Source organism: Alternaria arbusti, assembly GCF_024043155.1.
Source record: "Alternaria arbusti strain BMP 1465 chromosome Unknown scaffold_9, whole genome shotgun sequence".
Classification (NCBI taxonomy): domain Eukaryota; kingdom Fungi; phylum Ascomycota; class Dothideomycetes; order Pleosporales; family Pleosporaceae; genus Alternaria; species Alternaria arbusti.
Window position 1 is genome coordinate 698834 of NW_026249949.1, and position 14007 is coordinate 712840.

The window sequence follows — 14007 nt, forward strand, 5'->3', positions numbered from 1 at the left end:
TTTGAACATGGATTAGCATAGCGAGTAGGTAATTCCCAGGGTACATATATGACGAATGACACAACAATCTTATTCCTTTGGCTTTCAATCTAATGTTCATTTTCCATTTCAAGCAAACATCGTGAGTTGATCACTTTTTCTCTACCATAAACCATGATTGCATCAGACTCGTAAAACCCATCCCATCCCTCACAATCACCCAAACACACTCCCCTATACATTCAACTCACTAACCTTAGCCCCCTCAATATAACTCGCATACTTCTTCAACTTCCCCTCCAGCACACCCCCCTTCCCACAAAACTTCTCCACAATCTCCTCACTGCGACCAGTGTACAATTTACTATCCAACATACCATCCAGCTCCGCCCAAATCGGCTTAAAGAACTCCGTGCTGCGAATCCTATCCACCAAATCATTGCTCTTACCCTCGTTCTTGACCTGCGCACCAGCCTGATGCGACAGCACACGAATCTGCTCGTGGGCTTCTTGGCGCGACTCACCCTTCGCAACGAGGCGCATGATGATGGATTCTGTGATCATGAAGGGCAGTTCTTCCTGCACGCGCGCGTCGACGCGCTTGGGGTACACGACCAGACCGGAGGTTACGTTGTCGAGAGAGAGGAGGATGGCGTCGGCGAGAAGGAACATCTCCGGGATATCCATGCGCCGGATCGCGGAGTCGTCGAGGGAGCGCTCCATCCATTGGTCGGACAGCGTGTTGGCGAAGGATGCGGGCTTGGACATGAGTTCGCGGGATAAGGCGTAGATGCGCTCGGAGCGCATGGGATTGCGCTTGTATGCCATGGCTGAGGAGCCGATTTGGTCTTTTTCGAACGGCTCTTCGAGCTCCTTCCACGCCGCGAGGTGCCGGATGTCGCCGGTGATCTTTTGAGCGGACGCGCCGAGCCCGCAGATGGCGTTGGCGATTAGGAGGTCGACTTTGCGGGTGTAGGTTTGCGTCGAGATGGCATAGCAGGAGGGGAAACCGGCTTTCTTGCAGAGCAGCTCGTTGAGCTGGTCGCACTTTTTGCTGTCGCCGTTGAAGATCTCGAGGAACGAGGCTTGCGTTCCGGTTGTGCCTTGGGCGCCACGGAATTGGAGTGTTTCACGGACGAGCTCGATGGCTTCGAGGTCGAAGAGGAGGTCTTGGGCCCATTGGGCTGCGCGCTTGCCTACGGTGATGAGTTGAGCGGGTTGCAGATGCGTGTAGGCGAGTGTGGGCTCGCTCTTCCATTGCAGGGCGAAGGCTGAGAGGTTGGAAATGACCTTTGCGAGTTTGGGCAGGAGGAGATCCAGTCCGTCGCGCATGAGGATTAGTTCTGCGTTGTCGGTTACGTAGCAGCTTGTTGCCTGTGGGATATCAGTCTGAGTTATTTCGATCTTCACACGCACAAAAACATACTCCGTAATGAATGATACCAGCAGCAGCCGGAGCAACCTGGCCAAAAGCGTGTACATGCGCCATAACATCGTGTCTCCTCTTCTTCTCCTCGACCTTGGCAACCCCGAAATCATCATCCGTAACAGTCAGATGCTCCCTCATCTGGGAAAGCGCATCATCAGTGATACTCTGAATACCAAGCTCTTTCTCTGATTCCGCGAGGAACAACCATAGCTTGCGCCATATCGAGTGCCGGCTGCGCTGCGAGAAGAGTTGCGACATCTCCGGGGAGCAGTACCGACCGGTAAGAGACGTCTGGTACGCATCGAAGATGGTGGCACCAGATTGCGCCTTCATAGTCGATATGCGAGACTGGATATCGAGGGAAGCGTCTTGAGCGGCCATGACTGCGGGTGTGTATGAGGGGAGTGTGCGAGCGTGAGTGTGATGTGGTGGTCGACAACTTTAACGGTTCGTTGGTGGATTAGCCCGATAGTCTTCCGAATTCGGTATCAACGTCTGCTCTCCAACGTTCCTTGTAGTAATTCGCAACACGAATGCTAGCACTACAATCAAAGGCTTATAGAGCTGGACTGAGGGGGTATCGTGAGGTCGAATTCCAAACGGTGATTCACAGCGTCGTGGGCCACCCTTTTTCTATCCCAACAGACCAATGACGTCCTCACGTGTAGCCAAAAAGTTTTGGTCCCTCGCTAAACCCCACATTTAGCTACTATCGCACCTTTGCAAACGCACGTCAATGGTCGATTGTCATCCTACTGTCGGAACCTGAGATAGGCCGATCGACAAGAAAATGGCGATTTGGGGTAGCAGAAATTTTCCCGCGCGCGTTGTTGGGGTTCTGGGCGGCTTTGAGGCTCCTTGCAGCGATCTTTTGCTACAAAGCATCTTCGAATTACTTCACTCATACATGTCCTTCAAGCCCTCGGCGGTTGATTCCCCGGTTGTATTCAATTGAATGACCAAGAATTCCCCCACGCAAGTGACATGTCAAGTTCAGACGTGTTCAACGGCATAACTAGAGTCTAGACCTTGGTATCTCATGATGCGCTTACTCCACAAAACTATATCCACCAAGAGCCGTAACCCATTCATGCGGTTCATGCGGCTCTGCCCAAATACGAACTCCACATTTGTTTCCGTCTCCGCGGGCTCACAACGCCGGTCCCTTCCATACGTCGCGGTTGATTTTGAACAGGTTGCTCTGCTTGTGTGGGAGGCTGATCTCGCGCTCCTTGTAGAAGCCAGCTTCTTGGAGGTAGTTTGCCAGTCTAGACAGTTAGTATTGTACTTGTGTAGGATGCAAGACTTACTTCTCGTTGTCGACCCTCGGCTCCAACATGACCCTCTCCGTCCGGTTATCCGCGAGCCAACAGTAGTGCACTAATGCACTCAACCAGATCTTGACCCTATGCGCTCCCCTAAACTCCTGCTCTCCCACCAAGCAGTGGAATCCCCTGTCGTAATCACTGACGATGGGCAGGTATTTTCCAAGGTTGTCCTCCTTAACCCAGTATAACTCAAAGTAGCCGAACGGCTTCCCATCCCAGCACCCCATGACTGGGAATGAGTTTTTCGATTGTAGGCCGTTCTTGAGGAACTGCTCCTGGTGGGACTGCGGACCCGCCTCGCCCCAGAAATGCGACACGCGGGGGTCGTTCATCCACTTGTGTAGATATTCCGGATCCGACATGCCGTTTGGACTGGGCGCGTGGCTGGAGACCGGGCCCTGGTGTCGAAGCGCTTTCGAAGAGATGGAAGCTACTCGGAAGGACAGGTATTGCCCAACGCTGGGTATGTACCTTGTGTATAGCATCTCACCCTGCCGAGGTGGCTTCGGCCGTATCGGGTGTCGCGTATTGTTCGTGAAGACGTATTGCGCAGGAGGCGGTGGGTAGAACGTAGGTAGATGCGAGCTCGAGTGGAAGGGACCCGGCGCAGTCGGTGACCACAAGCCTGGTGAGACCTGGTCGAGCTGATGTTCTTGCTTCGCATCAGATCCAAGCGCAGGAGACGATGGTCGCGAGGGATACGGCGAGCCTGACGGAAAGGGTGAGTTGGTGTTAGCTAACGGCGAGAGAGTGAACAGGTATATTCTGGGATCGAGTTGCCAGAAGGTCCTCCGACTGACAAACATGCGCGTCCAGCCTTCAGGAGACGACTCCTCTTGTGCACACCCAACGGTCGAATCTTCGCTGGCGATAAGTCCCATGCGCTCCAGCTTGGGCAGCACGACCTTGCCCTTGAACACGCCCTCCCTGTTGATATTTATGCGCCATTCGCCCTTTGGCTTTCCTGCATCCGCAGTGTTCTTGGAGATCGCGTTCGTGACCTGGAGCGTCGGTTCAGGTTGGTGAAAGTACCAGTACAGTGTCGCCCACAGCATCATGGCGATCTGACGGGTTGGCGAGGCAGCAGGCTTGAACTCGCTGCTGCTTGGGTTCGATATCGACGATATATAGAGGTGGTCTCCGTTCAGGGTCGGCTTCTTGAAGCGATGTACATTTCGCGGCGGGAACAGCTCCTCCTCACCCTGCTGCTGCTGTTCCTGTTCGTCCGTAGCGAGCTCATCTTCGGAATTGAGCACAATGGTCCAACCAGGCGGGAATGGCGAATGCGTGTGAATATCGCTCGACTTGAAGAAGAGGCCGCCAAACACAGGCGTGACGGTAAGGTTTTGTCCGTTGGGCAGATGGACGACATTGACTGGCGCCATGATGACGTTGGCGGGGTAGCTGGATGATGTTAGAAGAAAGATGGAGCGCGAAGCACGATGGTAATGGTAATGTTCCAAATGCAGGGCAACCCTCAATCACCTCACATGGGGTGAGATCTATGGTACTCTCATCAAGCGTCCCTTTTTTGCGGCACGCGATTGACAAAAACTGCACAGCTGTCACCCACGTCTTGATTGACTAGTTTCTGTCTGAGAACGCCCGCGCGGGGCTTTCGCGGGGCATTAGCATACACTGGAGCTTCTTGTTCTACTTGAGATACTTTCACATGAGAATGCACATGTCCTGATACAGATGCTGCATACATCATGCGAACGTAAGGCGACATGCAAGCGTCATCATTGGCCGGGGAGCGCATGGCCGTGAGGGAGTGGAGGAGCTCTGAGCTCGGCGGTCGGCATGTTCGCATATGACGAAATGGGCAGTTAATAAATCCGAAGCTTCCCCAGAGTTCCACGACCTCTCAACACCACAACACCAACAACAACACACCACACACCCAATTGAACGCACTACATCAATTGAAGCCATCATGAACACCGCACTCCTCCGCACATCTGCCCTGCGCTCCGCAGCCCGAGCCGCAGCTCCCACCACATCTCGCGCCGGCCTCGCAGGCACGACATTCGTCCGCGGCAAGGCCACGCTGCCCGACCTTCCATGTACGAGCCCATCACACCAGAAAGACGTATCAGTGCCAGCTACTAACAACCCCCAGACGACTACGGCGCGCTCGAACCCTCCATCTCCGGCAAGATAATGGAGCTGCACCACAAGAACCACCACAACACCTACGTAACCTCCTTCAACAACTTCAGCGAGCAAATCGCCGAAGCCAAGCAAAAAGAAGACATCAAGGCGCAAATCGCCCTGCAGCCCTTGATCAACTTCCATGGCGGCGGCCACATCAACCACAGCCTCTTCTGGGAGAACCTCGCGCCTACCAACCAGGGCGGCGGCGAGCCTCCTTCTGGCGCCCTGTCTGCTGCTATCAACAACAGCTACGGCAGCCTCGACGCGTTCAAGGAGAAGTTCAACACGGCTCTAGCGGGAATTCAGGGAAGCGGTTGGGCGTGGTTGGTGCAGGATACCCAGACGGGTGCTATCCAGATTAGGACGTATGCGAACCAGGATCCGGTTGTCGGGCAGTTCCGTCCTATTCTGGGTGTTGATGCTTGGGAGCATGCTTACTAGTGAGTTAATCATGGAATCTTGATGAAGAGCTTTTTAACTAATAATTGCTAGCCTCGACTACCAGAACCGCAAGGCCGAGTACTTCAAGGCCATCTGGAATGTCATCAACTGGAAGGCCGCTGAGAAGCGCTTCCAGTAGATCCGATGCCTCTTCGGCAGGACAAGGTTCCTAACTCGCCGTTGGCTAGCAGTTGATCAAGATTGATCGATCTTCATAGTGTGTATAGTGTAGTAATGCAAGCGGATGAATTTACTCAAATGATCTTTTCAACCTATATGGAGAAAACTATAGGGCGTGCAATATGGTAATACTGACCCCCATGTATCTGAGGAGCACGTACGCTTAGGACATATGACGGGCCATAGTAATATTGTATCTAATACACGCAGCCGTAACAATACCCTTGTTGCCTTGTAAACTCATCCCAAGCGAACTTTCCACCCCGTCTGTAAACTACCTTGAAGAGTGGGTATCATCCCCATAAACACCGTACAGAAAATACAAACAAGAACAAGAAAACCCATCCAACAAGACCGAAGTCTGGAAGAAACTACAAAACATTACACAAAGAATACAACAGACATTACTCAAAACCGCCTTACTTCTCAGCGGTAGGCGCCTCAACAGCCCTACTCGTCCCATCCACCTCCACAATCTCAATCTGCCTTCCCATTCCCCTCCCCATCCCCGGCCACTCTCCACCCGAGCCCCGCTGCTGCCACGCCTTATCAACCTCGCTACTCGGGCTTCCCGGCGACGACATGCCCTGCGAGGAGAACCCCGGTGAAGGAAAGCCCATGGCGTTATACTCAACCATACCCCTGCTATCTCTTTGATGAAACGAGCCAGTAGAGTGGGCGGTATTTCGTGCTTCGGTCCTACGCCGCCGCCAAGCGAGGAAAACGACGAAGCCGATGAAAGAGAGGAAGAGACATGCGCCGATTGTACCGCCTACTATAGCGCCTAAACTGGGTTTTGAAGAGCTGGAAGAAGAGGCAGAATCGGACTGGGACGTAGGCGAGCTAACTGGTTCCTTGGTGACAGTCGCATAGACTGTTTCTTTTTCAGGGGCGCTGCTCGAGAGACTCATGTCGAGGCTATGGTATGCGGTGCTGGTGAAGGGGCTGGCTGCGCAACCGTGTTGCGTGAGGACTATTCTGTCGTAGATGACGTGGTATGCGTAACAGGCTGGTGCGGAGCTTTCTGTGCATTTCAAGATGAAGGCGTTGGTTGAACAGGCGGCGTCTGTGCAGGAGGCTGATAAGGCGGTGGATGGGATGCAAGTTGTGGCTAGGTTACAGTCGGTCGTTCGGGACGAAGGGCAGCAGCCGAGTGCGCCGAAGACCTTGTTTGACGAGCATTCATCTGTTGGGTTGGGGCAGGTTATTGCGCTGACTATTAGATGTTAGTGAGGTTCAGAAGTAGATGGAGGATGAGGTTACCTGAGATGCCAGAGCCAGAGACATATCCACAAGTATTAGCTCCGCTGTCCTGCCGTCTGGAGAGATCGAACGGTAACTGTGGAGCTGCCGTAGGAGCTGGACTCCAACCATCCATCGTAGGAGTATATTGTGTAGCCTCAGGTAACGAAAACGCAGCCGCATATACCATCGTCGATCCTAGCAAGGCAAGAAGAAGAAGTGTAACCGCCATCTCGATTCCATGTGCGCAGCTCTCTTCAACTTAAGAAACAAATCAACCTCGAACCAAGATAATCAAGTATGACGACGGCCAGACACCAGAAAACGTCGTGCACGTCGAGTAGTATGAGGTGCAAAGGGCGAAGATCGCTACGCAATGCAGCAGACTATAAGAAGCCCACAACATCTTACGCGGCTGAGTGCATGTGGGAGGGAACCCAGCACCCTAGCAACACATGTTGCGGCAGGGTAAGCTCCAGAGCTTCCCTGACTGTAGAAATCGGGCCATGGCCCTGGCGATCCAATTGAAAGCGGTTTCGCCTGGCGATGATGCGGGTGAGCTGGGGTAGCTTCAGGTAAGGCGTCGCATTACACCCTTCACCTCTCCCTACATGAGTCCAATCACGTCGGGCATTTTCCGCCCTGGACAAGACGTGTACGCGGTGGGCCAGTGAGGGGGTTGGGCAAGGTCTGGTGTGCGGCCGGATGGAGGTTGGTGTAGGATCAGGTCGGCTTGGGGCGCAGCAGCGCATTGGTAGGTGGGCTGGTGGGCTGGTGGGGTGTAGAGTGAGTGGGTCTAAGCCTGCATGTGGCGTTGGGCGAAAGAAGGTAAATATAGCCCAAGTGAGCACGATGCACAGCATAATTATGCGGGATGACGAGCGGGGGATAATACTGCAGTGATCCCTTAGTTCGATGTCTTTGGCTATTGGGCGATGAGATGGAGAGTTGACCTGTAGGCCTGCGATGAAACATACAAAGATGTATTGCACGTGGATGCACGTGGGGGATTACATGCACTGCCTGTTTCGGCAGATTGTGGTCCTCAAGACGGCTCGCTGTTGCATCATTGAGTGGCAGTCGGCCTGGGAAATGAAGCCAACAGACAAAGCAGAGCGGTCGTACGCGAAGGGTCGTCCTGCAGTTAGGCTAAGACATCTGACGGCCAAGGCCAGGTCGTGGTCTGAGGCCTCCCTTGCGTGAGCTTTGATGTGTACGTAATGGCTCTGATAGATGTTTGTTGTGGATTGAAGATAGCATGCCCGACTCTTCCTAGATTCGTATATATACAACGATGGTAACCATAACGCCTGTCGATGAATCCATCGACTTGAACTCCCCCATGATGCTGTTTCGTACGAGTGGCCGTCGTAAGGGTATACATAATGTACAAAGGAATGCGTGGGCGGTCTAGTCCCGCTTGTGGGGGCCGACGATCTTGGGGTACATTCTTGAGAGGTGGTAGTTGATGTTGTTCTTCTTCTGGTTGGGGTTTCGCTATGAAGGGTTAGACGTGTTTGAGAGTTGATAGGAGGTGAACGTACTGGCGCATCCATGCATTGCCGTAATTTCTGTTCAAGCTGTGCGCAGCCTTGCACACTGTAGCCGGAAGATGCCCAGCATCCTGTAGCCATGTCAGCCCAGATTCGTGGTGGCTTCCCCATTGCATTCCACATAGCGTTGCGCCTTCCTTCGATATATTCCAATCTCTTCACATACCCAGAACTGATGACATCGCTCCCAAGCATGGGTTCGCTTCTGGCTTGTTCGGTCGGCGGACGCGGAGTTTTGGCAGTGGTGGGAGGGGTCGGTGCGTGGCCGACTGGACGGCGGTGCCTGAGGGCTTCGGTACCATCTTGTAGATACGGTTCGGGAGATGAATGCGACTTGGATGCGACGTGAGTGCTGGTGCTGCACAGACTGCGAATGGCGATGGCGTCGTCGTCGTCGACTCGGTGGATTCAAAAGTTTCCGCCGCGGCAATCTCCTTAGCGTGCCTGCCCCATCCTAATCCCTGTCCGGCTTTGTTTACTATCGCACCTTCCTAGCGACGGAGGCCAACACAGACGACACCCTCGTCACGACCATACTAACGAGCCCACGACACAGTTCCCATGTTTGCGCGCCATTGATCTATTCGTTACAGTAATAATAAACGGCCGTCGCCATGGTTTTCACTCCGCGCAAGCGCGCCGCGCCCACAGCAACGTTCGACAACACCTGGAACGAGACCAATGCGGCATTCCTCGACCCGAATGCGCTGCCAGTTTCCAAAATACCGCGAGGATGGGAGAGGAAACAAGAAGTAAAGAGGGTGGGAGAAGGAAAGGAGAAGAAGATCTGGCGCAGATTCAATCTCCGGTCGCGTGCCGACGACACACCACAGGAGGCAGAAGATGAGGAGGAACGAGACGCGCGTTCAAGACCAGTGAAGAGGCGGCAGCACATGAGCCCAAAGGCTATGGAGAAATCAACGAGCAAGCTTGGCGGCAAGAAGCGCGCGTTCAAGGCGACGCGCTGGGACCGCAGGAAGAGCGTCCTGCCAAGTACGTTACTTACGCGCATGGCCACGACATCCGCTGATTACTTATAGGAAAGAGAGCGACTCAGATCGAGGACCCCGCGATCGGCGCAAACGACGAAGTCGACAGTGAAGAGGAGGGAGAAAGTGCTCATACCGTGGAAGGCGAGGATAGCATCAACGAGACAGATACAAACATCATCGAACAGACCGAACTAGTGGAAAACGTACCTTCTGCGTACGAAGAGACTTCGACTTTCACTTTCGCAGTGGACGCGCCGACAGCCGAAACCCCCGACAACGAGATCATAGAAGCAGACGTTCAAGAACAAGAAGAAGCAGAATCCTCACAGGACGCGACGCTCGCGAAGCTATTCCGTTCGCCACTGAGGGAGCAGTCGAATATCCCAACCGCATCGCCGGAGAAGGTCGACTATCCAGAGCTTCCTCTGAGCGACAACTTGGAAGCAGAGGCGGCGACGGCTATGACTGAGGTTGCATCTACCGAAATGATCAGCAATGTCGCAGAGGAGACAAATCAAGGGGAAACAATCTCCATGGGCGGAGGACCCCGAGAGAATGTTGAGATACCAGACGAGGTTGTCAAGCAACAAGACGAGACCATGCATGAAGAGGCGGACCCGGTTTCAGAGACACCAGAGCCGGTGACACAGCTTCAGTACCCAGCGTTGCCGTTGGAAGACACCACGACTTCACCACCACCAGCGCTTGACGAAGACGTTAGCGACGAAGATGAGGAGGACGTGGAATTATCTGAGGTTGAGCTTGGTACATCGACAGACGCAGTTCGGAAGGAAGATATACTCAACTCTCCTGAAGCGGTCGACCGTGAAGACGATTTCACGGAAGCTTCTTTGCAGCTGAACATACTGCGGGATTATCAAGCAGCGCTTCAAGAGCATAATCTTGCGCCTACACCAGTTCAGTCAGAGGTCAACGAGCTTAAGCATAAAGAGACGGACCATGATATGCGACTTGAGGAAGAATCAGCCTCCCTGGAGGCTCTTCAGTCGCCTGTCCAGGACCTTGCCATGGCCGACGCGCCTGCCTCAGCATCCATAGACATCGCCGATGGATTGACATTCTCGTTCACACCTAGCAAACCACAGTCGCCCGCCCCACGCAGACTACACTCGCCTCCGCCTCCACCACGTCCTGAATCCGGACCTGACGATGTCACAATGACGGTCGCTATCGATGATGACACCGCTATTCTGAAGGACTTCCTGACTCGTGCTGCCGCAAGCAAGGCTGAGAAGGCTGCCGTCACTACACACAAGAGGGAATCTCTACAAAACCGACGAGACTCGGATATTATCAAACACGCCCTAGCCTCGCCCCGCAAGGTGCTTGAAGAGAAGGATCCCAACTCACCCACTAAGCAGCACACCGAATTGACGCTGGATCTGTCGCAAACACTCACACTAGCCAAGCCAGATGAAAAGCTTCCATCACCTAACTCCGGCGCGACAGAGACCGAAACCGCGGATGAGAAGAGCGAACAAGGGTCAAGACGTTCCGCACGAGCGAAGAAGACAAGGTTACCTACCCCTGCATCAATCGGCCCAGCACCAGCACCCAAGATCAACATCCGCCGTGCCGACGGAAACGAAGTCGTCGTACTCAAGAAGGACGACGCCAAGGTCCTCGCCGACATGACCCGCAACAACACGCGCAAGAACAAACAGGGTGCCTTCTGCGTCACCGTCCGACTAATGAAGCTTGCCATGGACTACTCCAGCCTCCCTCCCCTCGATGACTCCACCAAAGAACTCGTCGTCGGCAAGAACGTCCGCTGGGACGAGACATTAGCATACTACCAAGAGAACCCCGAGACCCTCGCCAACGCTCTAGCCGACGCAGAGTCCCTAGCCACACCAGACGAACTAGGCATGTCGGACTGCACCCCCGAGCCCAAGAAAAAGAAGGAAAAGACTAGCAAGACGTCCACACCCAAGATACGCAGAGTACGTGGGTTGGGCGCATCGAACGGTACGCCTGGGAAGGGTCTTCTAGCACCTGCTAGTCTCCTCCCGGAAGCTGTTCAAGAAGAGAAGGCCGCGACGCAGGAGAAGCAAGCATCCAAATCGAAGTCGACAAAGGTCAAGAAGATGGCCGTCGCCTCGTCCAGCTCTTCTTCTTCTACTCCCGCGGCTACTCCCACGCCTACGTCAACATCAACATCCCTAAACAGCAGCCTCTCTTCCAGCACAACAGACACCAAACTCCCATCTCTCGACGTAGCACCCGTAGGCGTCCAACGCAAAAGCCGGCTCGCTGCGCCGAAAAAGGTTGTCCTACCACAGACACCTTCGTCTGCCAAGGCAGGTGATAAGGAGAATGTGAGTAGAGTGGGGATGGGTGACGCGACGCCTAAGAAGGGGTTGATGGCGCCCAAGGTGGTTATTCCGCCGAGTGCGACGACGGCGGGTGTGGGCATGGGAGTAGAGTCCGGGTTGCCGAGACGGAGGGGGAGGAAGTACTAGCTACGGTAGTGAGGAGGGTGCGATGTCTTGAGTCTAGTTTTTCCAGGGTGTTCTATACCACTTTGCCATTTCAGGATCGTTCCTGCATATACAGGTGTTTTTAGCGGTGGCGTTTGGTGGGCATGGGCATTTACTCGGAAGCTTTATGGTCATAGAATAGCTCATATCAAGGGCTATACAATACAGGAATGTAACATGACATCGATACACAGTATCCATAAATCGCCATTCCTTCCATTCAAACCACACATCCTCTCCCTCTAACCAGCCTACCACATGAAATCCTCCCCATCAACAACCTCCAACCCACTCATCCCCACCCCATTCCCATTCCCACCCACATCCTCCCCCGCAGGCACCAAACTCCCCACCCTCAAATCCTTCTCACAGTAATGCATCTCCCTCTTAAACCGACACTTCTTAACGCCCCACCCCTCCCCCTCACTACACCCCTCCCTCTGACAATGATGTCCATAAAAGCAATCCGCTCTCCTACACGCCCCTTTCCTCGGACACGGATTACACTTCACCACATACTCAAGCACTTGTCTTGCTTCAGGCTCCAGCTCGCTGTGGTCGAAAGGACAGTTTGGGGCGGTGCAGCGCTGTTGCAGGTGGAATGTGTTGCAGGGCTTTGCTTTGGCGAAGCGCGCGTTGTAGGTTTTCCAGGCGGAGGGAGCGGGCATGGGGAGGTTGGGGTCGAGGCGTTGGTGCGAGGTGTTTAGGGGGATGAAGCCCGGGATTGGGGCGGTGGGGAGGAGGGCGGAGAGGGGGGTTTGGGGGGAGGGGTGTTGTTGGGTGGATTGTGAGGATGAGGGTAGAGAGGGATACGGAGCTCCTGAGGGCCCTCTTGGTGGTTGGGAAGAGCCGGAGCCGTTTGTATCGGAGAGGTTCTTGGGGATGTGGAGGAAGTTGCATTTGGTGCCGAAGCGGCAATTTCCTTTTTGGAAGTACTTGCATAGCTGCGAGTTGTTTTCTGGCTTCGAAGAACCGTTTTTGGCTGTCTGGGTATATGCTGAGCGGTCTTCCCAGCCTACTCGTTCTTGGTCGAAGAAACTGTTGGATTCTACTGGAGAGAGGTCGCCGAATGCGGAGTCGCTCATGCTGAATGAGTCATCCCGTCTCCATGATTCTTTGCGTGGAGTTGGTGTTCCGGAAGTGAGTATCGGTTTCTGTGCTGCGGCTAGTGCCTTTTGTTTGGTTGCTGTTGATGGACCGCCTTTGATTGTAGACACGGTGATGGGAAGTTCCGACCATCTAAAGACAGTCGGAAATTGCGTGATGTTCAAGTCGAACTGGTGGAACTCCGAGTTCCATCCAGCGCCTTGGACAAGCGTAATCTTGTCACGTACACCACTGAAGGGTACGAGTTGAGATAGATAGGCCGGATCGTGGCAAGCGGCGTACAAAACATGGCTGCACGCCGAATCTTCGCAGGCGATCTTAAATTGTTCCCTGATCTTGAATTTGGTGCCTTCTTCATCGAGAGCATCAACGAAGTCAAAGAGGCTGATGGCTCGGGTAAATGCGGCGGAGAAAGGAGACAGTGATCGCTTTTCCAAACCGACGAGTTTGGACCTTGCGAGTTGCTTAGACAGATTCGTCAAATCTGCGTAGATCTTGACATGTATGCGAGCCGTTCGGGCTTGGGGAACGCTTTGTTGCAGGTATTTTTCTATGGCGTCGTTGAGCATACGAGCAGCGCGCATTCCGCCCTCTTCTTTGTCGCGAATAAATTCATCGTTAAACTGGAATCTGTTAGCGCGAAACTTGATTGTTGTGATGATACTGACGATGTAGTTGTTGCCGTCTATTAACACCAAGACGTATGGGTTGCGAGCCGTTGTCGCCGCAGCTATGGTTGGTATAGGTATGCCTGGAGGCGCAGCGATAGTGCTCTTGCCTTTCTGTTCATAGGCTCTTTTTAGGTCTTTGTATTCGTCGAGTAGTTGCCCATACTCTCTAAGGAGGTTCTAAGCGGGGTTAGCGGATCGCGGACTACCTAAATAGTGAGGACATCTCGGTATTGACTTACTGTTAGATCATTTTGCCTGGCCTGATCATTGAGTTTGAACTGTTCCAGGTGCGTATCTAGCGAGTCGATCTTTCCGTCGGCTAGCATCTTGATGGTAGCGCGTCGTCGGTGCTGATGGCGAACGCGTCGGTGCCTTGACGGGGAGGTTCGCCAATTGCTTCGGGCAAGAGATACCAATGGCAAACAAC

At 53.7% G+C, this 14007-nt stretch overlaps 6 protein-coding genes across 6 annotated transcripts; 2 read left to right on the top strand and 4 right to left on the bottom strand.

Annotated features, from left to right (window-relative positions):
- Positions 1-213: 213 nt before the first annotated feature.
- On the bottom strand, positions 214-1789 carry J4E86_007149 (uncharacterized protein; the record flags this gene model as incomplete). Its single annotated transcript, XM_051447671.1, has 2 exons — positions 214-1353; positions 1406-1789. The coding sequence occupies 2 exons, from the start codon at positions 1787-1789 to the stop codon at positions 214-216; spliced, it is 1524 nt and encodes a 507-aa protein (XP_051301269.1).
- A 769-nt stretch (positions 1790-2558) lies between these two features.
- On the bottom strand, positions 2559-4121 carry J4E86_007150 (uncharacterized protein; the record flags this gene model as incomplete). Its single annotated transcript, XM_051447672.1, has 2 exons — positions 2559-2676; positions 2719-4121. 2 exons carry the CDS (start codon positions 4119-4121, stop codon positions 2559-2561), a joined length of 1521 nt encoding a protein of 506 aa, XP_051301270.1.
- A 551-nt stretch (positions 4122-4672) lies between these two features.
- Positions 4673-5473, top strand: J4E86_007151 (uncharacterized protein; the record flags this gene model as incomplete). The annotated part of the gene is made up of 3 exons (XM_051447673.1): positions 4673-4802; positions 4859-5333; positions 5386-5473. 3 exons carry the CDS (start codon positions 4673-4675, stop codon positions 5471-5473), a joined length of 693 nt encoding a protein of 230 aa, XP_051301271.1.
- A 2693-nt stretch (positions 5474-8166) lies between these two features.
- On the bottom strand, positions 8167-8611 carry J4E86_007152 (uncharacterized protein; the record flags this gene model as incomplete). The annotated part of the gene is made up of 3 exons (XM_051447674.1): positions 8167-8253; positions 8301-8380; positions 8476-8611. The coding sequence occupies 3 exons, from the start codon at positions 8609-8611 to the stop codon at positions 8167-8169; spliced, it is 303 nt and encodes a 100-aa protein (XP_051301272.1).
- A 312-nt stretch (positions 8612-8923) lies between these two features.
- J4E86_007153 (uncharacterized protein) lies at positions 8924-11784 on the top strand (the record flags this gene model as incomplete). Its single annotated transcript, XM_051447675.1, has 2 exons — positions 8924-9302; positions 9350-11784. 2 exons carry the CDS (start codon positions 8924-8926, stop codon positions 11782-11784), a joined length of 2814 nt encoding a protein of 937 aa, XP_051301273.1.
- Positions 11785-12053: 269 nt separating this feature from the next.
- On the bottom strand, positions 12054-13906 carry J4E86_007154 (uncharacterized protein; the record flags this gene model as incomplete). Its single annotated transcript, XM_051447676.1, has 2 exons — positions 12054-13757; positions 13820-13906. 2 exons carry the CDS (start codon positions 13904-13906, stop codon positions 12054-12056), a joined length of 1791 nt encoding a protein of 596 aa, XP_051301274.1.
- Positions 13907-14007: the final 101 nt, after the last annotated feature.